This window comes from Rousettus aegyptiacus, unplaced genomic scaffold (genome assembly GCF_014176215.1).
Source record: "Rousettus aegyptiacus isolate mRouAeg1 unplaced genomic scaffold, mRouAeg1.p scaffold_m13_p_3, whole genome shotgun sequence".
Classification (NCBI taxonomy): domain Eukaryota; kingdom Metazoa; phylum Chordata; class Mammalia; order Chiroptera; family Pteropodidae; genus Rousettus; species Rousettus aegyptiacus.
The window spans coordinates 89,578,358-89,604,410 of NW_023416306.1; the positions used below are offsets into that span (position 1 = coordinate 89,578,358).

Below are 26,053 nucleotides of genomic sequence, written 5' to 3' on the forward strand. Positions count from 1 at the left end.
AAATTTTACAAAGCATGCAAAGAAGTATGAAAGTATGGTCCGTTCACAGAAGAAATTAACAGAAATTAATTCCTTAGGAAGTCCCTGAGGAAGCACAGACATTGAATTTACTAGACGAAGACTTTAAGTCAACTGCTTAAATTGCAAAAGAACACCATAGGCAAAAATTTGAAGGAAATCAGCAGAATGATTTCTCAACAAACAGAAAATATCAATAAAAGATATATAAAAATTACGAAAAGGAACCAAACAGAAATAGTAAAGTTGAAAACTACAATAACTGTAATGAAAATTCACTAGAGGGTTACAATAGCAGATTGAACAGGAAGAAGAATGAGTAACTTGGAGATAGGTTAATTGAAAGTTTCCAGTTTGAAGATACATAAACAAAAATAATGAAGATAAATGAACAGAAGCTAAGATAACAATGGGAACCATTAAATGTATCAACATATGCATTATGGGAGTCCCAGAAGGAGAGGATAAAGAGGAGCAGAAACCATATTTCAAGAAATGGCCAAAAACAATACCAAAATTTAATAAAAGACAAAAACAAACACATCCAAGAAGTTCAAACACCTCCAAGAAGGATATACACAATTTTCCAAAAGACAAAAATAAAAGGAGAATCTTAAAAGCCATAAGAGGAGAGATATATCACATATAAGAAATCCTCAATACCATTAACATCTGATTTCTCATGAGAAACTACAGAGGCCAGAAGGCAGTAGGATGACATTCAGAATGCTAAAAGATAAAGACTCTCTGTAACAAGATCTCTATATCTGGTGAAACTATCCTTTAAAATAAAGGAGAATGTAGGTCCAAGTGGCTGCTGTCAAAATGGGCAAGTTTATGAAACTTGGGAAGGTGTTGTTGGCCTTGGCCAGATGCTACTCCAGACACAAAGTAGTCATCCTGAAGAACATTAGTGATGGCACCTCAGACTGCCCCTACAGCCATGCTCTGTTGCCTGGAATTGACCGCTATCCTTGCAAAGTGACATCTGCCATAGGTAAGAAGAAATTTGCCAAGAGGTCAAAGATCAAGTCTTTTGTGAAAGTTGATAACTACAATTACCTCATGCCCACAAGGTACTCTGTGGATATCCCCTTGGACAAAACTGTCATCAACAAGGATGTCTTCGGATCTGCGGATCTGAAACACAAGGCCTGAAACACAAAGCGAAGGTCAAGTTTGAAGAGAGGTACAAGACCGGCAAGAACAAATGGTTCTTCCAGAAGCTATGGTTTTAGATCTTTTTGTTTCAGTCATTAAAAGTACAAAAATAAATAAATAAATAGATAAGAAAATAAGACAACCCATATAAACAAAAGTTGAGGGAGTTTCCTCTGTAAGGAATACTCAAGGGAATCCTTCATGGAGAAATGAAGGGAAACTAAGTAGCAAGTCAAAGCAATAAGAATAAAAATACTCAGATAAATGTAATGACATAGGTAAATATAAAGCCAGTATCACTGTAGTTTTGATTTTTAGCCCTTTTTGTTTTCTATGTGACTTAAAGGACAAATGCATAAAACAATAATTATAAATTTATGTCAGTGGGCATATGATAAAAGAGGGAACAGAGCTTTGTACGAGCAGAGTTTTGTATGCTACTGAAGCTAAGTTAATAACAATTAAAACTTAGATTATTATATGTTTAGGTGGAAACAACACAACTGTCAATGGAGGAATGGATAAAAGTGATATATTCATGTGATGGAATATTACTCAGCCATAAAAAGAAATGAAGTACTGATACATGCTACGACGTGTATAAATCTCAAAAAAATTGTGCAAAGTAAAGGAAACCAACAAAAGGCCACATACTGTATGTGAAATATCGAGAATAGGTGAAGTCATAGAGACAGAAAGTAGATTGGTGGTTGCCAAGAACTGTGGTTGGGAAAAATAGGGAATGACTGTATAATGGGTAAGAGATTTTCTTTTGAGGTGATAAAGAAATTTTGTAGGCAGTGATTGCACAACATTGTAAATGTACTAAATGCCACTAAATTGTATACTTTAAAATGCTTAATTTCAAGTTATGTAAATTTCATTTAAAAAATGAAACATGAAAATATTCACATTGTCCTACAGTTTTACATAGATATTAAAAAACAGTAAATATGAAAGGAAACTATCAGCATGGATAGCACACAGAAAGGGTAAGTAATGTTTTAAAAATTCTTGTTTTTGCCATATGTATTTTTGTATTTATTAGGTTATTAGGTTACAATGTAAAACATATTTATTACTGTGTGTTACAACAAAAAACACTGAAAGCCACTTAAACTTCTATTGGAATAGTTTAACTATCCTTCTGTGGTAACCATGGATGTGCGTAATTCTAAATTTTCATGAAAGAGTGTCACTACTTTCTGAGGAGTGCAGTTAGTAGACAGCCTTCGATGATATTACCTTTGTGACTTGTTAAAGTCTATGACTTCAATAAATGGTGCTGAGAAAACTGGACAGTCACATGTAAAAGAATGAAATTGGACTACTACCTCGCATGATACACAAAAAGTAACTCAAAATGGATTAAAGACTTGAATGTAAGACCTGAAACCATAAGACTCCTAGAAGAAAACATATGTAGTAAGCTCCTTGACATCATTATTGGCAATGATTTTTTGGATTTGGCACAAAAAGCAAAGGCGACAAAAATAACACATACAACTCAATAGCCAAAAACAAAAAAAAAAAAACAAATCTGATTTTAAAACGGGCAGAGGAACTAAACAGACATTTTTTTCAAAGAAAACACAAATGGCCAATATGTACATGAAAAGGTGCTCAACATCACTAATCCTCAGAGAAATATAAATCAAAACCATAATGAGATGTCACCTCACAACTGTTAAAATGCTTTTCATCAAAAATATGAGATACATGTTAGCAAGGATGTGAAGAAAAGGGAACCCGAGTACCTTGTGGGTGGAAAGTAATTTGGGTTAGCCAGTATGGGAAATAGCATGAAGACTCCTCAAAAAATTAAAAATAGAACTACTATTTGACCCTGCAATTCCATTGCTGGGTATACATCTGAAGGAAATGAAATCACTACCTCAAAGAGATATCTGCACCCCCATGCTCACTGCATTATTTATCTAAGACATGGAAACAAGTGTCTATTGAGGGATGAACGAATAAAGAAAACTTGGTACATATATATAATGAAATATGATTCGGCCATAAAAGAGAGAGAAATCCTGCCATTTGCAACAAAATGGATGGTCCTTGAGGCATTATGATAAGTGAAATAAGTCGGAGAAAAATGAATACTGTATAATCTCCCATGTATGTGAAATCTAAAAACAAAACACCTGAACTCATAGATACAGAGAACAGATTGGTGGTTGACAGATGGACGGAGGTTAGGAGAAGTGGGCGAAGGTGGTCAAAGGGTAAAACCTTTCTAAATCTTGAAGATGTAATGTACAGCATGGTGACTATAGTTAATAATATTGCATTGTATATTTGAAAGTTGCTAAGAGAGTAGATATTACAAGTTCTCATCACAAGAAAAAGAATTACAACTATGTGTGGTGATGCATATTAACAAGACATATTGTGATAATTTCACAATATCTATCAAATTATTCTTTTATATACCTGAAACTAATTCAATGTTATATGTTAGTTATATCGCAATTTAAAAAATTTAATTAAAAAAAACTTTTTTAAGCCTTTGAGCCAAGGCCATGTTCTTCCCAGGCAGCATTTAGCATGATAAATTCCAGGGCCTGCTCACTTCTGCCCACTGCAAGACTTCTTTGATGAATTACCCCAAATTTCCCTATTGGGTTAGCCAATACTTTGTTGATTCTACACTGCAATCTTGGGCTCCCTCTGTCCAATTGTTTACTTCTCCCTTTTTCTTTCAAAATGTCAAATCTGCATCAGTCTCTGATTTACCAGGCCCAATCTTTCTTTTCACCTCTTAAATTTTCACAGACCATATCTCCCAATAAATCTCTAGTACTCCTAACTCCATTTTACCATCACCTTACCACAGAATCTGAACTGTTACATCCTCATCACACTTACTACAATTTTTAATGTTATCTTTATATGTTTTTGTGTTTGTATATTGTCTCTATCACACTGTAATCTCCTTGGCAGTCTTTACCATTGAAGGGTTCTCTTCTCACAAAACCTGCATAACCTCCACGTTGACTCCAGCCTCATCTCACCTCTAGGCCCATACAGGACAATAGTGGTTTTGTAATTGTATCTTACATAAGAAAACACAGCTGAAAGAGTGAGCAGACACTAAAATCCTACGCCAGGACTACATCTTCCAAGTGTAGTGTCTCGACCCGCGGGACTTGTTATTTGGTGGGGGCGAGGGAGACCCAGCCTGTAAGGAAAAATGGGCGGAGAAAAAGGAGTGGAGGCAAGACAGTATTCTGATCAAGCCTCAAATTTTATTTTGCAAGGCAGCTATATTTATACAGCAAGAACAAAGGGGGGCAGGCAAAAGGGACTTGTCACAATATAATTGGTCTTCAGCTGGTGCTGTGGGGAAGGGGCAGTGGAAGGAAAGAAGAGGAAAGGGGGTACTGGTCATGTGCTGATAAGCAAAGATAAAGGAAGTTCTCAGAGTTATCTGTACAAACAGGATGTCTGTGGCCGGCCAGTCTCTGGAATGTTGGTGTCACGGGCTGCTATTTGTCTTCTTTATCTTCTGTTCTTGTGAGGCCCAAGCCCAGCACGTTTTATCCTTAACCCTTAAGGGCCCGTTTAGGTTGTGGCGCCCCTAACAGTGTAGGATTTCTCAACCTTGGCATTATTGACATTTTAGATTGGATAATTCTCTGTAGTGGAGTGGCTGTCCTTCACATTATAGGATGTTCAATAGCATTCCTAAACATCTAGTCTTCTACTAGATGCCAGTTACACCCTTTTCAGTTGTGACATTTATGATTTAAATGTCTTCAGACATTGCCAAATGTCCCTTGGGGGAGGGGAGCAAAATCACCTCTGGCTGAGAAATATTGGCCTTGAAGTATCTTTTTCTCTAATTATCCCCAAAATGCTGTATGGTAAATTAGTGCCCCTACTGGAACTTACCATGGTCATAGGAATATTCCTCCAGGCTACACAGACCCAGATCCCATAGCAGCAACTTCCACATACTGTAAGGCTTCTAGTCCCTTCTGTTAGGTCTGTGGGGGTCTGCCTGGAGGCTTCCCAGCTTGACATGGGAATCCAGACAAGGGCCCACCCTAAAGCCCTGGTGCCACCGACCTAATCCTATGTTTAACTCACTTTCCCCTTTCTATACCCTACTCCCACATAACCCTATAAAAACTACACCTTCTCATCCCAGGGTGGGAATTCTCTGGCTCCTTTCTTCTTGGGACCAGTGAACCTCGCCGGAGAGCGCCTTCCAAATAAAGGCTTGCTTTTAAAACTTCTCACGGCTTGTCACAGGGCTTGTCACGCGTTTACCTTACACTTTACTCCTATGTCTGTCCTTTGGACCCTAAATGGGTTTGCATATGTTCGCATGAGTTACAGATGTAGGATTGGACAGATTAACCCAAGTGGTTGACTGTGACTAGGAGAAGCAATCCCTTCCTGGTAGATAGAAACTTAAAGGAGGGCCCATTCAGGGCATGTTGAGGTTCCGATGGATAGATAAACATTGTCCCTTTGCCTCTGTGACTTTTCATCACACTTTGTTAACCACAAACTGTTTTATCCAGTTTTTCTTGGAAAATCATTAGCCATCCTTATGTAAATTCCTGTCGTTCACCCAGGAGCAAGCTACGTACTAGTTACTTCTCACATGAGAAGTGGCTAATCAAAAAAATAAATGTCTATAACTTTCGAGTGTCTGCTTTTAAATATCTCAAGATTCCTATTTTGGCTGAATATATGAGCGATGGCTATCTGTCATTAGGCATAAAAACCTCTCATACCTCTATTTCAGATGCTTTTAAGTATGAAATCTATCTCTTCAAAGTCCCTCTGTTCCACAAAGTGTACTTCATACATGTCACTTAACATGTATTTTAAGTCTGGCTTTTCCAGCAAATATGGTGCAAATCCATGTCCAATCATTTCCTCATTATGCTGCGCAAGCAGAAACTTTGTTTTCTCTCTAGATTTGCTTCCCTTCCCTCCCTCTCCCAATTGGTTTCTTTTCCTTACTTGCATTCATTTGCATAATTTAAATTTATACTTTGGATTCTGAATATTCGGTGTGCACAGATTTAAAAGATACAGGATTTAGAAGTGGCAAAAGCCACTTTTAAAAATTAACCCATTACAACGATTTCAGTCCAGGCGTAATGGAGAAATGCGGTATATGACTAGGATGTTGAGGGCTTTTCTCGGATGTGGCTTAAAAATAACTCGTCCCAAATGCTGCCTGTGGCGGGGGAGGGGAGCCGGAGCGGAGTTCATGGAGAGAACATGCAGGATTGGAGCTGGAAGGGCTTTAGGGTTGAACGCTCTTGTAACTCCTCTAGCTCCTTTTCCTCCGCCCGGAAGACTGAAACAAGGCACCCTGCACATTTCCACCCAGCATCTGACTCTAGCCGGGGCGATTAGGCAGGATACATGGTATTTCGCGGTGGTAATCAGAGCAGAGCATCACTGGCTGCATCAAAGGTGGGGCTCAGTTTAAGCGCCACTGTCACAAACTGCATCGCAGCCGAGTCTTCGGGATTCAAGCTTTTAGGATTCGAGATGAGGTTAAAACACATCACGTTCCCTGAGGGAACAGCTCGAACTAAACACTCCACTGCAAGTATAACAGCATTCAGCCCATTAACCTCTCTAAAACAAAACATTCCTTCTCAGTCTCAAACCTCTGATGGCCTGAGAAAACTAAAGGCTCTCTCAAACATGACCAGCAAACTGTTTCCTCAGATACAAAAGCAACAGATAACCGAACGCCACAGGCGAGCACACCAGTAGCGGGGGCAGGTAGCCGGGAAGGGCCAAACTTAGAAACCGCAATAGCGCCAGAGCACGCAGGCGACGTTTGACGTAGGCCTTCTTGCCGCAGAGCATAGCGGGAGGAGTGCCGGAGCGCTGGTGCCGGCGCAAGCCGTTTGTAGAGGAAACTCTGCAGACTACTGGAGGGGGTGAGCTCGGTGCCTGTGGCAGTTTAGGATTACATACTTTTTGTGGAAACTGTACGGCCAACGCGGCGCGGAGACCGCTCCCACTTTTCACAAGTCCTCGTGAAACGCACGGTGACGCAGTTCCTGAGCGCGCCAATCCTGGGAGGACTGGAGGGCGGGCTCTTCAAATTTGAATCCTCACACTGTTGTGAGTGTTAGGGAACTCCTGGCGGCGGGCTAGGGCTGGCGTGTATCCGCAGCGCGACCCTTGAGGTTCCTGACCCCCAATCAAGCAAATCCGAGCCGAGACCGCCGCGGTCTCTCCCAGTCAGGACCTTCACCCAAGGTACGCCTCCTCGCCTCCTCTCCTCGACTCCTGCCCGCGGGTCCCCTTTGGCTGTTAGTCCCTGCCCTTCAGAATTCTAGGCCCAGGCGGGCTTCTGACTTTGGCGGTGGTTTCGCAACTATCGATTCATTCGGTGTGTATGTTTGTTGCATTTCTACTTCAGTTATCAACAGTGTAGATCACTTCGTTCAGATTCGTTTCGATGGTGAGCGCTCTAGGCTTTTGTTCCAAAATTACCTGTAGGGGAAAAAAACAAAAAGACAACTTTATTTTAGAATGATTACTAAGTAGGAAACGTGTGTGCGTCATTGCCTGATTTTTCATCTTGGAACCCAAGATGCACAGGGCTATGAAAACAGTCGATCCAACCAACTTATATTTTCTTGTGGTTAGATTGCATTTTGGTTGCACACGTTTTCAAATATTAATAAAATTTAGAAAATGGAAGGCCCCTTCATTCTACCCTTCAAAAAAACAGCTTTTTACAAATTGTACATTTCCAGATTTTTTCCTTATGTTTATGCTTCTGTGCCTGTGTGTTACAGAAATGCAATTTCATGTTCTGCTTCCTTTTTTAATTTAATATATCCTAGCCACCTATGTTAATTTACATATATGTTTTTATTGAATGCACAAAATATAATTGTGTAGGTGTGGCAAAATTCGTCTGAGATTGCTGGACACCCAGATTTCTTCTAATTTCCTCAGTACCTCAGTGAACGTCCTTGTATAGTGCCCGTTTAAGAACTTGGGCTTTGAAATCAGATAAGCTTGGGTCCCGCTCTTATTTTTCAGCAGTTGAACTTTGGGTAGGTTATTTAACTACTCTATGCCTTAGTTTCCTCTTCTTCAAAATGAGAATAACAATGCTTACCTCTTAAGAATTGCTGTAAGATTATGCAGTATCTGGCGTATATACAGTAAATGTTGGCCATTATCACATATATATTTACATTCACATGTAGATGTTTCAGCAAGAAAAAAATTTAGAAGTGGAATTTCTTGATCAAGGGTATGCTCCCCTATATTTAAAAAGTAATCTTTACCAATCTAGTAAGCCTCAGAAGTCTAACTATTTTAATTCGCATCTTTTCATTTTTTAATAAAATAGAATATCATTTCACTCATTTATTGGCCTTTGTATTCTTTCAAGTCTTTGTCCATTTTCTGTATTGATCATTATTTTAATTGATTCATTTGGTCTCTTTGAATGTTACCTATTTTAGTTCTTTGTATATCATGTACTGTGTTTTTTGTTCTTGTTGTTTTGTTTGTTTCCAAATGTACCATTTGCCAGTTAACTTAGAATTCCTCTCACTTTTCCCACATCCACCTCCCAGTTTTGGTTAGTGTGCTTTGAGATTGTTGACCCATTCCATTATAATGGACTATGATTAGTAGTTGTAGTACTACTACTACTACAATAAATTCCTAGAAAAAGTATTTGTGTCTTTTTGGGAAGAAGAGTACCAGTTACGTTCAGTATCATCCGTGATAACACCAGTTTCTTAGTTGCTTAGCCTTCTGTATTTACATTTACTGTACATGCTCATAGCTAGATTGTTCATGTAATGGTTTTCTCACCTGAGTTTTTATTTTGAAATAATAACAATTTTTTTCCTAGTACATCAGCATTTGTCAGTTTTCAGAATAAGTTATAAGGATTAAGTTTTCCAAATAGCTTTAAGCAGTTAATGAAAACACAGGCATACCATTTTAGAATTCACCTTCTGTTCTCCGGTCCAAGAAGGGGCTAACAATTTCTAGTTCATGACCTCAGATTTTTTTGTTTGTAACCTCTGTTAGGTCAAGCATGCTTGACTTTCAGGACATTCTGTTTTTTCCTCAGCTTGAGGAATGCTGATTACTAAATTCCCATTGTCTAAGGTCTGTTCGTTTATCTATCAGAGTCTGAGTAGCATAATTTGATTTCTTTGGTTTGCTCTTTTAACTTGAGGAGAAGGGTCTTTATGTGTTTCTTAAGTGGCCTCGATCTAGTGGTGTTTTGTTTTTATTCTATATCTATTCTGCAAAGCCTCTATGGTCAGAGAAAATCCTAGGTGATATTGTTCATCTCTACATTCTCGTTTGTTCCACTGAAACCACTGTCAACTATTGGCAGCTTTAATGGCTTCCATTGCGTTGGTTTGTTACATATAGGAAAGAGGGACTCCTAGAAGAACTCTGTGGCTTCCTGAGCGGAGAGGGGACTTTGAGGATCTTCAAAATCTTGACTACTCACCTCTCCATACTACATGCTTGAGTTGAGAGGGAAGAGGTTGGGCAACATGAAAGAAAGATGTTATGAGCTGGTTCTTGGAGCCTTTCAAGGTGACCATAATTATCTGCTTTTAGGTAAAAACAGTTCTATATGTCTGCTATAGACTGGGCTTATTTTCAGTTTTTCTAGTTTGAAATTTATACTTTTGAGCATTTCATTAGGTTCTGGGGAATTGAGATTGTGCAAACCTGCACATACTTTGCCAGTTTTCAATTGTCCCAGTTTATTTTTCTTTTCTAGAGTTTAAAGTGGATAGCTAGTGAGTATTATAACTCTTGGCATGGGATTCCTGTCACTAGCACATTGCCACGTAATTGTATGCGTTAGTACATATTTGCTGATTCTATGGAAGAGTTCAGTAGTTTTTGTCTCACAAGGCTAGTCTTCCAGGATACCCTTTATCAGCTCTCCTTATTGAGAAATAGTTCCTTCTATTTTCTCCCATAAACTGTTGGATAAATAGTAGTTTGTATATGAATTTTTAACTTGTATCTTTATTTCCTACAAAAGTCACTGTAGATAAAGATACTTGATGTCTTTTGTCTGACTGCATTTTTCTGTGATAGGCTTTTTATGTTGATATGTCAAAGACTTATTAGAATAGTTATAAATTCAGCAATAAGAGATGCTATAAATCTAGACTAGTAAATTCTAAGCTCCTTGGGTCAAAGTATTTTATTTACCAAGTACTACAAAAGGCAACTGTATGGCTTATCACCAAGAGTCCTAATTTCTACGTGTCGGATATAAAATTTGTACATAACAATCTAAAAAGTCTTATGACCATGTATGCTCAAGTACATGAGTCCCTTGAAAAATTCTAAATAGCATTAAAATTTTTAAAAATTAGAATGAATATAGTTTACTTTCGATTTGAAGGTTTTTCAACTAAAACCCGAAAATGTTCTGCAGCATAACAAAATCAGGATTGGGGATAATTTAACTAAAATATTGAATGGAATTTTCAGCTTTCTTTAAGATGTAACATTGTAGCTGCTGCCTTAAAATTTACATGCCTGATGGGAAAAGCCTATTTGTGAAACTTAATCTTTTATAACTTAATATACTGCCATATGTAGATGTCATTTAAAGCTTTTTGATGCAGATATTAGGTTGGAACTTCCAGGACTTGAGGTTCAAGTAAATTTCAAAAAAAAAAAAAACAGATACTCAGATTCATTTCTTAGAACTGTTAAATAGATGATTTGGTGAATGCTGCTTTTTTTTGTAGGGAAGTAAATTTAAAGACCAAACTGCTCATCTAATGAAAAATAATAATAAAATGAGACTTCACAAAATATAAAATCTTAGTCAGACTTGAGAGCTATAGGTTACCCAGTATTGTTGTGAACCAGTTAACCAGTTAAGCCTTTTGATTGAAATAATGTTGTTATGGAAAACAAATAAACTTAACTTTTTTTTGCACCAAAGCGTGATAAATGTTGATTTCACATTGAACTACAGGTTTCTCTGGACCCTCGCTGAAGATCTGTCCTGAAAATTGTGTCTAAGTGAATCTTCTAATAAAGGAAATCTGTTGCTCTTCTTTATTAATATGATTACAACACCTTTGAAATATCCAGGGATTCACTTGTCTTCAGAGACATCTTCCCAAAGGAGAAGAAATATACCTGTTCATGCAGTCTTTTTTGACAGCATTCCTTCAGGTACGCTTACTCCTGTGAAAGATTTGGTGAAATATCAGAACTGTTTAAAATCGAATGACCATAAGAAGAATCAATTTGTAGAAATGACAGTTTTTAAAAATAAAAATATATTTCAATCCACCATGCTAGCAGAGGCTAACACCTCTAACAGTCCTCTTGATATCAGTGCTATAAAGCCCAACAAGGATGGATTAAAAAATAAAGCAAACTATGAATCACCAGGAAAAGTGTTTCAAAGAATGAAAGAGAAAGTACGGCGTAACAAGCAAGAACAAGCATCAATAAACAGTAATTTGCTGGAACCACCAAAAAGTGAAAGTAACAAAATTTTCTCTCCTAATGGAGCTGAGAAAAGACTATTGCAGCATACATATCTCTATGAAGAAAAGGAAAACAACAAATCATTCCAATCAGAAAACAGCTCTCTGAGAGGTTAGTTTTATTATGTATGTGTTGGTTAAAAGGCTGTAATATGTTGTTTATTGTGCTTGGCACTGTTTTAGGTGCTCTGGATTCAGCAATGAACAAAAATCCCTACCCTCATGTAGCTAGCTCACATTCAGGTAGTGGGAGACAGATACAGTAATTAAGTCATTTTATTGTAAAGTAAAAGAGAAGTGCTATGGAAAGAAAAAGCAGAGTAAGGATGATAGGGAGAGTTAGAGCAGGTTGTTATTTTCAGTGGGGTGGGTCAGAGTATACTTCAAAGGGAAGGTGGTATTTGAGCCAAAAAATTGAAGGTGATAGATGTAGATAGGAATCCTGGGTAATAGGGAAGGATGATCCAGACAAGTAACAGCTGATACAAATGCCCTGAAATAGGATCATGCCTCACAAATTCAAGGACTAGCTAGGAGATTAGTGTATCATGGAGTGAGTGGTTAGAACTAAAGAAGTGAGGATAAATAAGAAGGTCGGATAATATACGGCCTTATAGATTAAGAGTTTGGGCTTTAACTATGAGCAAACTAGGGAGCCATTGGAGGGCATGGAGCAAACGAATGACAAGACCTACTTAAGTTTTAAAAATGTCATTTCGGCTGTTAATTTGAAATAGTTACTGCAGTAATCCAGGTGAGAAATGATGTCGGCTTGGTTCAGGTGATAGTAGTAGAAATAAGTAAAAGTGGTTGAATTCTGGGTATATTTTGAAGTAAGAGCCAATCACATTGGCTCACAGATGGGATGTGGAATGTTAGATAGGAAGGATGACTCCAAGTTGTTTTTTTTTTGTTCGTTTTTGCCCATGCAACTGGAAGGATGGAGCAATTTAACTGAAATGGAGCAGATTGAAGGAAGAGTGAGCTTGGGGGCTCAGTTGTGGATTTTGATATGTCAAAAATTGAAGTGTAGATGTGAATTAGGCTGTTGAAAAAAATGTAGTTTAGTGAAGTAGTCCAGGTAAGAAAAATATATTTGGAAATCATTTGCACCTAAGTGGTATTTAAAGCTATGAGATAAGATAATAAGATCACCAAGGAGTACTTGTAGAAGGAGAAAACATTCAAGAAATCCCGAGGCATCCCAAAATTTAGCAGTTAGAATAAAGGATAGAAAGTAGTAAGGCCATTTAGAAGAAGATGAGGAAGGAAAACCAGGAGTGATAACTTTGGAAGCCAGAAGAACAAAATGCTTTAAGGAAAGAGCTGTGTCTAATGCTGTAATTGGTCAGGTAAGATGAAGGCTGAGATTCGACCACTGAATTTAGCAACATGGAAGTCATTGGTGACTGACGAGGGCAGGTTTGGTGAGGTGATAGAATCAGTAGCGTGATTCAAGAGGGATCAAGAGAATGTGAGTAGAGAAATTGACAGTGGTCAATATACACAAGGGAGCCAAGAAATATGGGAGGTATAGTTTTAAAAGATTTTACTGTTTTTAATAATTGGTGAAATAGCTTTTGTGTGCTATTAGGAATGATCCAAATAAGGAAGGAAAAACTGGGATCAGAAGTCTGATACTCTTGAGTAGTTGAGAGGGAATAGAATCTAAAAGTGAAGGATTGGTTTTAGTTAGAAACTTAATCAAATAAGATAGGCAGTATTTATGACTTCAGAAATAATCTGAAATAGGAAGTGAAGACATCAGCTGAGAGTGAGTTTGGGAAGGAGGTATTGAAATTTGAGGAGATGGAGGTTTGAATAGTGTAGGAGAGTGGAAGAGTAAATGGTCTTAGGCTTAAATTTCATTCCCTGGGTAAAATTCCTTAATTGAGATTTATGGGCATGAATTTAAGTGAGACCAATCAATATGGTTGTTAAGTTTTCCTCTAGCTTCATTTAGCTGCATGGGTGATGATGGGGAAGAAGCAGAGTGTTGGACTTTATCAGAATTGTAATTTTACAAAACATTGACAGTAGGGGGCGGTGCAAGTTGGTAACCATAATTGGCCATGAAATTTAAGTTGGTTAGGCAAAGAAAAAAGCACAAAGAGACTGAAGAAGTGTAAGTCTTATTGGTACAATTAGTGGATTTGAAAGAACGATCTAGAAAGATAGAAAGTGGTCAGAAACTGGGACACTTGAAATTGAGATTTTAGTGAGTTGAAGCAATTAATAAAGATATTTTACATGTGTTATCATTTAATCTTTTCAGTAGACACTATGAGTAGAAGCTCATTTAAAGTCTAGGAAATGTGGCTTATAAAGAGGTCTTGTCTCTTCTGTGTCTCAGATAAGTGATCGGCAGAGAATTAAATACAGATATCTATTAGAGAGTGCATGTTCTTTACTACACAGTAGATTGTGGGTGCATTGTTGGGTTTCAAAAACAGTTTTCTAAAGGAGTTTAGGATGGAGGTGAAGAAGTACACAAAATAATCTGTTTCTCACACAGTCTGGAAAAAAATGGAGAAGCAAATGAAGTAATGCACCTTAAAGCACATTTAAGTGTAGAGTGGAATTAGGAAGAGAGTGATGACTCTTTCCCCAGAAAACATTCATGTATACAAACACAACTTTTGAATGTAATTTCAGAGATCTTTTAGAGTCTGTTCATGGGCTTTGGACTCAAATATCAAATAACCCAGGTTATATAGCATGTTTTATTTGATTGAATTTCCTACTTGTCACTGCATTGCCTGGCCATTACTAGTAGAATGAGTTAAAGAAATAGAAATTCACTCTTTTATGATACGTGTCATTATAATAAAATCAACATTTTTTTTTTTTTAGTTTATTTGAGCCCAAACTGATGACATTGCCAGGGGGTAAGATCTCAAATGCTTCTGGAGAATAAGTTTTGCAGCTTCTGTAATAAAATCTTTATAGTAAGGTTTCTAAGGCCAAAACAACATACTTAGAACACTATCAATTTGTTTCAAGTATAATATTTGAAATTAAACAAAATTATTCAATTTTTCCTTTTGTGCAGTTTTTAAGTCTATTACCTTCCTCCTTTTTTGTGAAAGAAACTTCTATATTGAAGAAATAAAACTTTAATGATCTAGGACGTAAAGCAGAATAAAATGTGAGCAATACTAGTAGTTTTTGTTGTCTAGTTAATAAGCCTACTAGATTTGTGCCTTTGAAGGCTTGCAAAAGAGATGTCAGAGGGGTATAAATTATGATTGGATCTGCAGTTGAGTCTCAGCATTTTAATTTGTAAAGCATGAGTTACAACTCTTCAGCTGTTCTTTCACATTTTAGTAATTTACGGCAGCCAGAGGCAGAATCAAAATTTTTGAGACTGGATGGCACTTTATATATAATCTTAACACCTATATACGTGATTTGTGACAGCACCAGAATTTTATTTCAGATCTCTAGGTTTCTAAGTCCCGTAGTATACTTTTGTCTAGAGCTGGCAAATTATAAGTTTTAAAAAATTCTTCTCAGCATAATGTAGATACAGAGAATGGGAAGAAAGAATGAGAAGATAAAAGGAAAAACTCATATATTAAAGACGTATACTATGTTAGTCTGATAATCACTGAACATAAGTCCTTATTTCAAGATTTTATTTTATTATACATTATTTTATTTTAGATGAAGCAACCCTTGGTCGACCTCACAAATTGCAAGAACCCTGTAATTTTACAATCCCTTATTTTTTATGCCTACAGCACTTGGTCTTCCGATTTGGTCTCCTATCCAAGTATTAACCAGGCCCGACCCTGCTTAGCTTCCGAGATCAGACGGGATCGGGCTTGTTCAGGGTATCATGGCCATAGACTGCAAGATTTTAAAAAGATATTTCTTTTCTCAGTGGCTAATACAACTCAATTTACTCTTTCTTTAAAAAAAAATCTCAGCCTCAGTCCAAGAAGTTCCTGTAGAACCATCAAATATTTTATTCCCGGACAAGCAAAAGAGGCAATGTCAAGAGAAAAAGAAAGCTCCCCTGCATAATTTAACTTACGGTAAAATGCTTTTTGTTTTTTTTTTGTTTGTTTATTTTAATGTATAATGAAATGCTCTAGATAATTATTTTCCCTGTGTAGGCATATAGTAAGCATTGACTGTGGATAAAAGATTGAATCAAAAAAGCCAGAGGCACTCAGAGACTGTCAGAAAGGAGGGTGGAGCATTCCTAACCTGAAGACCGCTTTTTAATGTAAACAAATTCAGTTGTCCTGTTTCTCTTTTATTTCACATGATTCTTCTATAAATTTTGTTTGGTTTTGTATTTTTGCAGAGCTTCCAGTTCTGAACCAAGAACATGACAATGTTTTAGCTGCAGGAGTCTCAAACCGGGCATTAACTAGAGCTCAGTTGGCTAAACAAATTATTCTTCATTCAAAGGAGAATACAGTTGCAACTACTAAGTCCAAAAAGGACACCTTTGTTTTAGAATGCATTGATTCAGCCTATGAAAAGTCCCCAAATACTACTTTTGAGACTCTCAATACCAACTGTGTTCCCGTTAAAAATGGCAGTCAATTAATCGTTTCTGATAGTGAGGTGACAACAAAAAGAACTTCACAACAAGAAATTAAGGAAGGAAATGAGAAAACAATGCCCAGAGAGACTTATCTTCCAGGTTCCATAAATGATACGTGTCAAATTGTGCTTGCAACTCCAAAATTTCATGTAACAATACCTCGGAGATCAAAAAGATATGCTGCAAAGCCTCCTGCACCAAGTATGTTTCAAACTACCATCAATGGAGTTAAAAATAAGGTAGGAAAACTTTTAATGCAGATGAATATTTCTGGCTTTACCTCCATTCTTCAAGAACTTGACCTTCTATGCTCTCCATTAAAGTAACTTTATTTTTGTGTTTTATTGCTTTAGAAGCAGTGTGGTTTAGTGAAAAGAGCAGTGTGTTCAGAGTAAAAAGACCCAGATGTTAAGTCTTATCCTTAGCCTATTACTAGCTATATAGACTTCAGCAATTTACTTAACTCCCTTTGGGGATGAACAGTGAGTTCATGTTTTTTTCCCCCCCTAATTCTTGAAGTAGTATTAACAGTAAAAGAAAAAGGAATTACACATAGCGTTTGAAAATTTGAAAATTTTTTCTATTATAAAGTAATATAGTGATTAGTAAAAAAAAAAGACTTCAGACCATTAAACTATATTACATTGGGATGAATTCTCTGAAGAAAGTGGAATGGAAAAACAAGTTCAAGAAGGGTACAGTGTAAGATTTCCAGTTGTTAATGGTTTGTCTATTAATTTTTAAAAGGATGATGAGTGTTTTCCAGACAAGCCAAATCTTTATAGTCCATTTTCTACCAGCAGCTCCTTAAAAATGTTAAATCATGTTATTCCTCTGCTCAAAATCCTCCAGTAACTTTTTATCTCAAGAGAAAACACAAAGCCGTTGCCACAGCTTACAGTACTCTATGTAATTCAGTCTCGGAGATATCCAACCTTATCTCTTATTCCCTCTTGCTTAGTCCTTTCAAACCTGTGTTCTCCATGCTACCTACTTAGGATATTTGCATTTGTTCCCTCTGCTTAGATTCTTCTGGGAAGATAATCCATATAGCTCATCCCTCACTTCATTCAGTCCTCTGTTTCAAGACCTTCCCTAACATCCTATTAAAAAAGCACTTCCAGTTATCTAATGACTTATACTTACTTTAAGTAGTAATTATCACCAGCTGATATTTTATTATTTATTTGTCCATTTGTTTGGATAGTAACACCATCACATGACTTGCTTCTACTACTATCCCCCAGCCCCCAGAATGTTTGCTCTTAGAGGGCAGCCATTCTGTTTCTTGCTGAATCCCCAGTGCCTAAAACAGTGTCTGACACGTAGATCTCAGTAAATATTTGCTGAATGAATATGAATGCATAATGAACATTTTGACATTTTATTTAAACAGTATGGTAAAGGAGTCTAGATCCAGAATTCCTAATTTGTAACCGATCTGTGCCACCAACTAGCTATGTGTGCCATGGGAAAGTTATTTAACTAGACCTTACAGAGTTTTCTATAAAACAGATAATAATACCTGCCTCCTAATGTTATGAGGATAGCATGAGTCAATGCATCTAAGGTGCTTGGAACACTATCTGTTTTTAGCTTTGATTTCTAATACTGTCTGACTGATTCTTTGATATATATTGAGTAGTTCCAAATGTGGAAGTAGAGAAAAAAAGGAATTTTATTGCCTCTTCCTCAAGTACTACATATAGTTTTTTAAATGAACATAATTGAGAAGTGCAATAACTAAGAGCACCCTTCCATTTTAACATTTTTTCCTAACTCAAACAGCCACTGGAGAATTTGTCTTTATAAATGTACAATTTTACATGTAAAGGGCTAGTCAAATTATTTTATGATTTTGGGCTATATTTCTCATCAGAAATAGTTCAATATTGTTACATAATAGAATAATTTCTTAGCACAGATGTTCGCAGAAATTTTACTTTATAATGGAATTTTACTTGTCCTAAAATAAGGAATTCTTTGAGCTTTTCGGATATTTGCTTTGGAATACAATGCTATTAAATATAGATGACTACTAGCAGTCACTTATAGTTTATAGAAAATTGAATGCAGCTTCAAATCAACTTTGCAAAAAAAAAAATAAGCTGTAATTTTTTTAGGAGTAAGAGTGATAGGGACATGCATACTATACAACTGACTTTTTTCCTTCAAGTTACTGGGTCTTTGTAGGACATAGTGTTTTAATGGCTACCTTAGGATTTTAGGTGATTTTTTTTTTTTTCTTTTCGTGGTTGAAATATTTGATACTAAGAATGTTTAAAGTATAATTGATTCTGGGTTGTAGAACAAATTATGCAGCACAACTTCAGTTTCTCCATCTTCTCTGTATCATTGTTTATAAGAATTTTTAACTTATTGCTATTTGAAATAGAATGAGATTTTTATATAAATGAGCACTAAAGAGTCATATGGATTATGTATGAGTTTTTGTTTTTAATTTCATGTATATTGATTTTGTAGTGCTTATGCAATAAGTAATATAGGAAATATTATTTTATGCTTGATTAGGTAGTCCAGCTACAGGAATGGATGATTAAAATCATCAACAATAACACTGATATATGTGTAGAAGGAAAATTGATGTAAGTATAATACTTGAATATTCTTCTAATAAAATGTGTAATAAAATAAGATGCCTGCGTGTAAGAGCTGAAAAGGAAATATATGAGAAATAGCATCTTCCTACAAAATGAAGACTAAGTAGGTTACAAACTGAAGACAAAAAAGTAAGTTGACTATATGTGTTGACTGTAACCAGCCTTCTTGCTTTTTGCCTGTTACTTTAAAATAGTGATAGTTTAAATTTGTATACACAATGCTTTATTTTTTTTTTCAGAGGTTCTGATAAGTGGATTGGTATTATCTGCTTAATTATATATGGTTAGTTAATATTTATTACATGCATTTCAGTCCAAATTCTCAACATCTAAATTGGGACAACCAGATAGAAACTACTGATCCAGAAAAGGAATCAAAATTAGTTAAAGTTTTTGCCATACAGCTGTATATTAAGTAATTACTGGCACTCTCTGGTTCTCCAGAGGTAGGTGGGCTTTGTTTAATTCTGCTAATCTAGTAGCATCATTCCTATTGTTCAAAATCGATTTCTTAGTGGTTAAAAAAAAAAAAAAAAGGTAATGAAACCTTGTAAAAAAGCTAATAAAGGATATCACTGTTCAAAGTACTTACCTGGAAATTTTAAGTATGTAAACTCTGTCTTGCCCACTCTCTCTCTTCCTGCCCTGTTTCCGTTTCCTGAATATTCAAGAGGCAGTGTAGATTGCCTTGGTTGGAATCCCATTGCTGCTTATTCTCTTTGTCTTAGTTTTTTCATCTGCACAATGGTGATACTAATACTACTACCTTTTGAGTTATTTGGAAGATTAAATGAGTTATACTTTTAAGTATAACTTGAGAACAGTACTTTTAGAGTGCTATTTAAATGTTTTTAAAATAAAATTAATAAAGCAAAAAACAGAGGATGAGAAGTAATATTGTATTAAAGTACAGTGTCTGAATTTTTACCTCATTTGACCAAACTAAAGGAACTTTCTTATTTTTTTACACTTAGATTTAGTATGTTATTAGTTATCTCATGAGAATGTTCAACATTTATCTAATCTTCATATTTCATTCTATTTTATATTTATTCTTAGCTTCATTTAAAGAAATATGAAGAGTACATTTATGGATCAGTGATTTGATACTGCAGTTTGTTTTTTCCCTGGAACATCTTTTTGGTACTTATGAAAGTACCATTTGCTTGTATAGTGAGGGTAAAAAAAAACACAAGATTAGATGGATCCAAACTATAATTGCATGACATCTAACATAGTATAGGCCTTGAGAAGAGAACAGAGAAATCATTCTTTGTAAGCTTAGTGTCAGTTAAATGAAGTTGCAAGCATTGTCAGAACCAGATATTTAGAGAATTCCCTGCTTCCTTGCCTACAATGTATTTTATACAAGGAATGTGGTTTGGTCATAGCATAGCTTTTTGGCACATACTCTGATGGATCACATTAGCCAAGCAATTGAATTATGCTGCAATGTTTGGTCCTCATATGTTTTGTAATTAGATTAATGATATTGTTAATATAGCTAGAATGCAAATTTATTACTTTATGTTATAAATGTATGTACTTATCTATGTACATTGTGACTAATGATAAATGTGAATATTTTGGCCTTAACTAAGCTATTTTTCCTCTTAGAGACATCACTGACATATATTGGCACAGTAATGCAATCATAGAACGGATTAAGCACAACAAACTTAGGACATTATCAGGCAACATTTATATATTAAAAGGAATGATAGACCAGATTTCCATGAAAGAAGCAGGTAATGGCCCATTATTAATTGATAAATTATTTTAATGAAGCAGTTAGCCATATTTCTAACAGTAATATACATGTTTTCTAATTAGGTGTTTTAAAGTTATGATTCAGTCAAAACTAAAAACAGAATTGACCACACTATGTAGGATGATTATAAGCTGATCATTTTTCTCTGATTTATTCACCTTATTTGACAATTTAAGTAAGTCCAGTGATTGAAAAACAAAAATAAAAACTGAAGTGCTGCTTATTTGGGAGGAATTACTTTCTAAGAATACAGTGTAACTCCTAGTTGCTCCTCTGCCCAGCATACCCCCAGTCCTGGTATAAACTAATTTTCTGCCTGTGCCTTGTGTATAGCTAGCTAATCTGACTGAAGAGAAACACATCTGGACAGTCTGTTTTTAATTTCTGATTACCAAAAAGTTGCGGTCCCTTATTGCCACTTGCTAACCTACCACATTTCCCTTATCCATTCACTCTTCTATCCTCCTTGATAACTGCTGCATATTTTCACAAATCTCTAATATCTCTTTCTACTCTCTCTGGGGGGTCGGGGTGAGGGGTGGGTGGAGGACAGAGGGTATTATATGAGCAATAGGAACAATTAGAGAGTATTATACCGTATCTACTCACCTGCTTGCATCTCTCTCTTTTTATTATGGGCTAACTGTTGATGTTCCTGTCTTTGTCAGCCTCTCCATTTGTACTCTTGCTCCTGTTTTCCCTCTTTTATTCAAAGATATCCCTTTTGTGAAAAAGTCTCTTGTTTAAGGATACTTCTTTCAATCACTGTTGTTCTCAATCACAGCAAAACAACTCAGCATTTATTATAATCGAAATTCCTCTTGAAATTTTCCCACTTTTTTCTTGGAATTCTCTTTAAGCATGCTTCGATTCCCAGTTCTTTAGTGAAGCAGCCCTTATAAATATCACTAGTGGCCCCCACATTGCTAAATCCAGTATAATAACACATTTAATCATACCTACCTCCTTGAAGCACCCTCTTTACTTGACTTCTGGAACACCATATTCTGATTTTCATGCTGCCTCACTCCCTGTTCCTTCATAGTTTCTTTGCTCATTTTTCTTTTTTTTTCCTTTGCCTCTAAATAATGGGGTAGACTAGGGCTCTTTCTTCAGTCAATCTTGTGCCGATTTCTTTTAGGCTTTAAATCTTATCTGTATGGTGACAAATGAAAAATTTATATCTCTAACCAAGAATACTTTCCAAGCTGCTCATTTTCCACTGCCCATTTGACATCTCCATGTATGTCTGCAAGTATCTCAAACTGAATGTAGTCATAAATCACTTAATGAGAGGGATATGTTCGAGAAATGCATCATTAGGCAATTTCGTCATCATGTGAACATCAGAGTGCACTTACACAAACTCAGATGGTATAGCCTATACCTCCTAGGTTACAAACCTATACAGCATTTACTCTAGTGAATACTGGAAACAGTATTCACAGTAGCACAATGGTAAGAATACATGTATCTAAACACAGAAAAGGTATAGTAAAAATACAGTATAAAATAATGATATAACTGTATGGGGATTTTTTAAAACTTTTTGACTTTTATAATACTTAGTTTAAACATATTAAACAGTTATATAAAAATCTTTATATTCTTATTCTATATTAATAGCTGTGAGTAATGCATTGTTCTGTGATATCATGACACTAGGCAGTGCAAATTTTTCAGCTCCATTATGAGATTATGAGACTACCTTTGTATATACAGTCTATCGTTGACCAAAATGTTATTATGGGGTGCATGACTGTATATCTAAAACCTGATCTTCTCAAATCTGCTTAGCTTACAGTCTTCACCTCTTTTCATGATTCCAGTGGCTAGCCAGAATCTTTGGAGACATCCTTAAATCCTCAGTTTCTCTCATACCCACATCTAGTGTGTCATTACATCTTACTGGCATTATCTTCAAAGTATATCCATAACCTAGGCCTCTATTGGCCACTGTAGTCCAGATCTCCCTCTTTTGTCTGAATCATTGCAGTAACCTCCTAACGGATCTCATTTTTTTCCCCCCTTTTTTCACAGACTCTTCTCAGAATAGTGGTAAATTTTTTCCTATTAAAGTCAAATCCTGTTGCTCCTCTGCTCATAATCTTTCCATAGCTTCCTCTTTCACCCAAATTAAAAGACTAGGTCTGTAAAATGACCCCGGTGTCTTAAAATCGCCTATGCTCCCCAGTTGTCTCTGTTACCTATGAGTAGCTTCCTAGCTACTAGCCTCGTCTCACTTCACATCTATTAAGTTGATTTCTTTGTTCTACAAACAGGCCAGGCACACTCTTGGCTCATATAGTAGTCTTTTGTTTTGTTCTCTCTGCTTCCAGTGTTTTAACCCCATATTGCCATGTGGCTTACTTGCTGATGTCCATCCTTCAGGGCTTTACTCAAATGCTTTTTCAGTGAGAACATCTCTGACTACACTTTTTAAAATACTGCCTGCCCCCCTATTCCCCCTTAATTAATAATTTTTCTTCATAGCATCAATGACCATCTAATAAGACACTTTACTTATTGGCTTCCTTTTTGTTTCACACTAGAAGGCAAGTTCCATGAAGTCAGGGATTTTAGTTTGTTTTGTTTATTGCTGAATCCTCAGTATCTGCAGTAGTGCCTGGGACATAGTAAACAATAAGTATATATTTTTTCATCGATACAATGAATTAGTGACATCTCTTTAAAAATTTCGGCTTTTAGGTAATTTTGTTTGTTTATCATTAAATAGGCTATCCAAATTATCTCATAAGGAAGTTTATGTTTGGCTTTCCAGAAAGATGGAAAGAACACATCGATAATTTTCTAGAACAATTAAGGTAAAGTACTTTTTAACTTAAAAAAAAAAAACTTTATCGAAGTCTAACTTAAATTTGATAAAATGCATGCATTTTAGGTTTACAATTTGATGAGCTTTTACAATAAATACACTCATGTGAAGTGGTTTTAATTTCTTTTTATGGAAATGCTAATTTTTAAACTCTTTGATATTAGACTTTCAGAAGACAGTGACACTTTTCTAGAATTTCTATCATACAAAATAAAAGGAAAATAAAACCTTTGTCATTATTTCAAGGAATCATCTTCATCTACCCTTTAAGAGGCATGTAGCAGTTAAATACATGCCTGAAGTTTTTGGTCCTATCTCTCTTATTTGTTCCTTCTATAGTCAATGAGTGACAGCTGCTTAGTAGGTAATTGTGTTGGTACTAGGAAAACAAAGAAGAAATTAATTCTTGCCTTTAAGGAACTCATAGGGGATACAGTGATGTAAGTTAATTAGTCACAGTACAATGGAAGAACTTATAACAGTTTGGCAATTTTTTTCTATAAAGGGCCAGATAGTATTTTTATAGGCCTTCTGCTTCTATTGCAACTGTTCAACTCTTCTTTTGTAGAAGAAAGGCAGCTATAGACAGTACTTAAATGAATGTGGTTATGTTTCAGTAAACTTCATTTACAAAAATAAGCAACTAACAGGATTTGTCTGATATTATTTTTCTAATAATAACAGTTTAAGTAGGAAATATAAAAGCATAGTAGAAAGTATTTAAGAGGTTATGTTTGAATCTTTTGCCTTAAGATAGGATGCTTGAGTTTTTTTTGTTGGAGAAGGGATAGAAGCCACAAAGCTAAATAATGTAAGGTTAAATAAAGATAATCTTTGCCAGCGGCAAGAAGGCTTTTTAGCTGAGGGAGTGACTTTTTTGTTTTTTGGTTTTTTTTTAATGTATCAAGTTATGGTTAAGTTTGGGTTTGGGTGGAGTTTAAAGTTAGGTTTATGGTTAAGGCTGGGGTTAAAAGTTAAGTTTAGGGTTACTCTTTGGTTTAGGCTCAGGATTGAAAATCAGGGTTAGGTTAGGGTTACTTTTAAGGTTAGATTTAATATTTAGAATTAGTGTTAGGGTGATGGCTGAGTTTAGGATTAATTTTAGGGTTAGGGTTAAGTTTTAGAATTAGGGTTAAGGTTAGAGTTAGATTTAGGATTGGAGTTAGGTTTAGGGTTAGGTTTAAAATTAGGAACAGTGTTAGGATTAGAGTTATGGTTAGGATTGGTATGTTAAGGTTAGGGTTAGGGTTACATTTAGGGTTGAGGTTAGGTATGGGAGAGTTTCATTTATTTGTGGGTTTAGTTTTTTTTGTTTTTTGAGAACGAACATTAGAGGAAAAATACTATATGTTTTTAGAGCTTGTGAAAAAAAGAGAAAGGCCAGGCAAACACAGAAAACTGGAAGATTTGTCCGTGACACACAAAAATCAGTGAAAAATGATGCAGGAGAAAACCAAACAGATGCCCTCCAAAGAGCCAGTACCACATATGACCTTGATTGTGATCACTCAGGTATGTTTACTATTTTATTCTCTGTTGGTATAGTGATAAATTCTTATATGAGCTCCACATTAATTGTTTACAGTACATATAATATTGAGTTCTTATCTCATGCTGTCCTAAAATTTCAATTTTTTTACTACTTAAGGGGGGAAAACTGCAAAACAGATTGCTCATAGTCAACATCTAGCTTTCTTCTTTAAATATTACCTTTTAATAGAATACCAAGAACACTGATAAACATATCAGTGAAAGATGATTGTTCTTTCATTTCCTAGACCGAGGGTACTTAAGCTGCCAGCTTACTTCAAACCTATATTAAAGATGCCTATCTATTTGTACTAAATTTCATTCTTATTAATTGACAAAACCAATTTGCTTTCCTAGAGGAAATAGCATGTATGTATGTATGTATGTATGTATGTATGTATGTATTTTTTGGATGACCATTGCTATAAAGATAGCTGGCAAAACTGTTTCAACTCTTTGCCCAGACTATAAGCTGCCTCACATTCAATCCCATCCCCATCCCCTGCTGGGAAAAAAGTATGAACATTACAGTCTTTTTTAGGTAATATAGATGACTAAAAGTTACTAGAAATCTGTTGGATAAATTTCTGCCTAGACTGTATAAACAAAGCTTTACAGAACTTCAATAGGAGTTCAGGACTGCTTCTGCCAAAAACATGGCGTGATGCTGGATATGTCCTTCCTCCACCCCAGCACACCCTTCTTCTCTGTGTCCTAGTTCCCTAACCACTTTGAAACTTTGCTTATCATTTCTAGTACAAAGGAATGAATTAAATATGCAGATGACTGCTTGCTTAGAGCTAAAATTTACTCTTTATTATTGCTCCAGTTTCTTCTCAGCCCTTCCTCATTTTTCAAATGTCATCCTATTTCCTGTAAAATAGGTATTGCTTATTGTTATTGCTAGACCATCTTTATTATTCAAGAGTCCTGAGGCTACAGCACTTGCTGTATACTTTTTTTACTCCTAAAATTAAAAGTCCCTGAACACATATCTTACTTTCAATCATTTTTTTTAATCTTTAGTCTTAG

The 26,053-nt window shown here is 35.8% G+C and overlaps 2 protein-coding genes and 1 pseudogene across 8 annotated transcripts in view; 2 read left to right on the forward strand and 1 right to left on the reverse strand.

Annotated features, from left to right (window-relative positions):
• The first annotated feature begins 843 nt into the window (after positions 1-843).
• LOC118600427 (60S ribosomal protein L27-like) lies at positions 844-1,176 on the forward strand. Its single transcript, XM_036218194.1, has one exon. It carries the CDS (start codon positions 844-846, stop codon positions 1,174-1,176), a length of 333 nt encoding a protein of 110 aa, XP_036074087.1.
• Positions 1,177-7,055: 5,879 nt separating this feature from the next.
• MIS18BP1 (MIS18 binding protein 1) overlaps positions 7,056-26,053 on the forward strand; it is a 45,312-nt gene continuing 26,314 nt past the window's right edge. For 3 of the 7 annotated variants that reach the window (XM_036238376.1, XM_036238382.1, XM_036238381.1), the window contains exons 1-8: positions 7,057-7,434; positions 11,180-11,814; positions 15,635-15,742; positions 16,018-16,502; positions 18,796-18,869; positions 20,502-20,632; positions 23,393-23,480; positions 24,849-25,003. In XM_036238376.1, coding sequence (XP_036094269.1) covers positions 11,271-11,814; positions 15,635-15,742; positions 16,018-16,502; positions 18,796-18,869; positions 20,502-20,632; positions 23,393-23,480; positions 24,849-25,003 — 1,585 coding nt within the window. In that variant the 5' untranslated portion in view covers positions 7,057-7,434; positions 11,180-11,270. The other 4 variants (XM_036238377.1, XM_036238378.1, XM_036238379.1 and 1 more) reach the window with 4 other exon arrangements.
• On the reverse strand, positions 15,437-15,555 carry LOC118600505 (annotated as a pseudogene).

Coding starts and splice junctions, on each gene's coding strand:
- LOC118600427 (XM_036218194.1), top strand. CDS start 844: ATGGGCAAGTTTATGAAACTTGGGAAGGTGTTGTTGGCCTTGGCCAGA.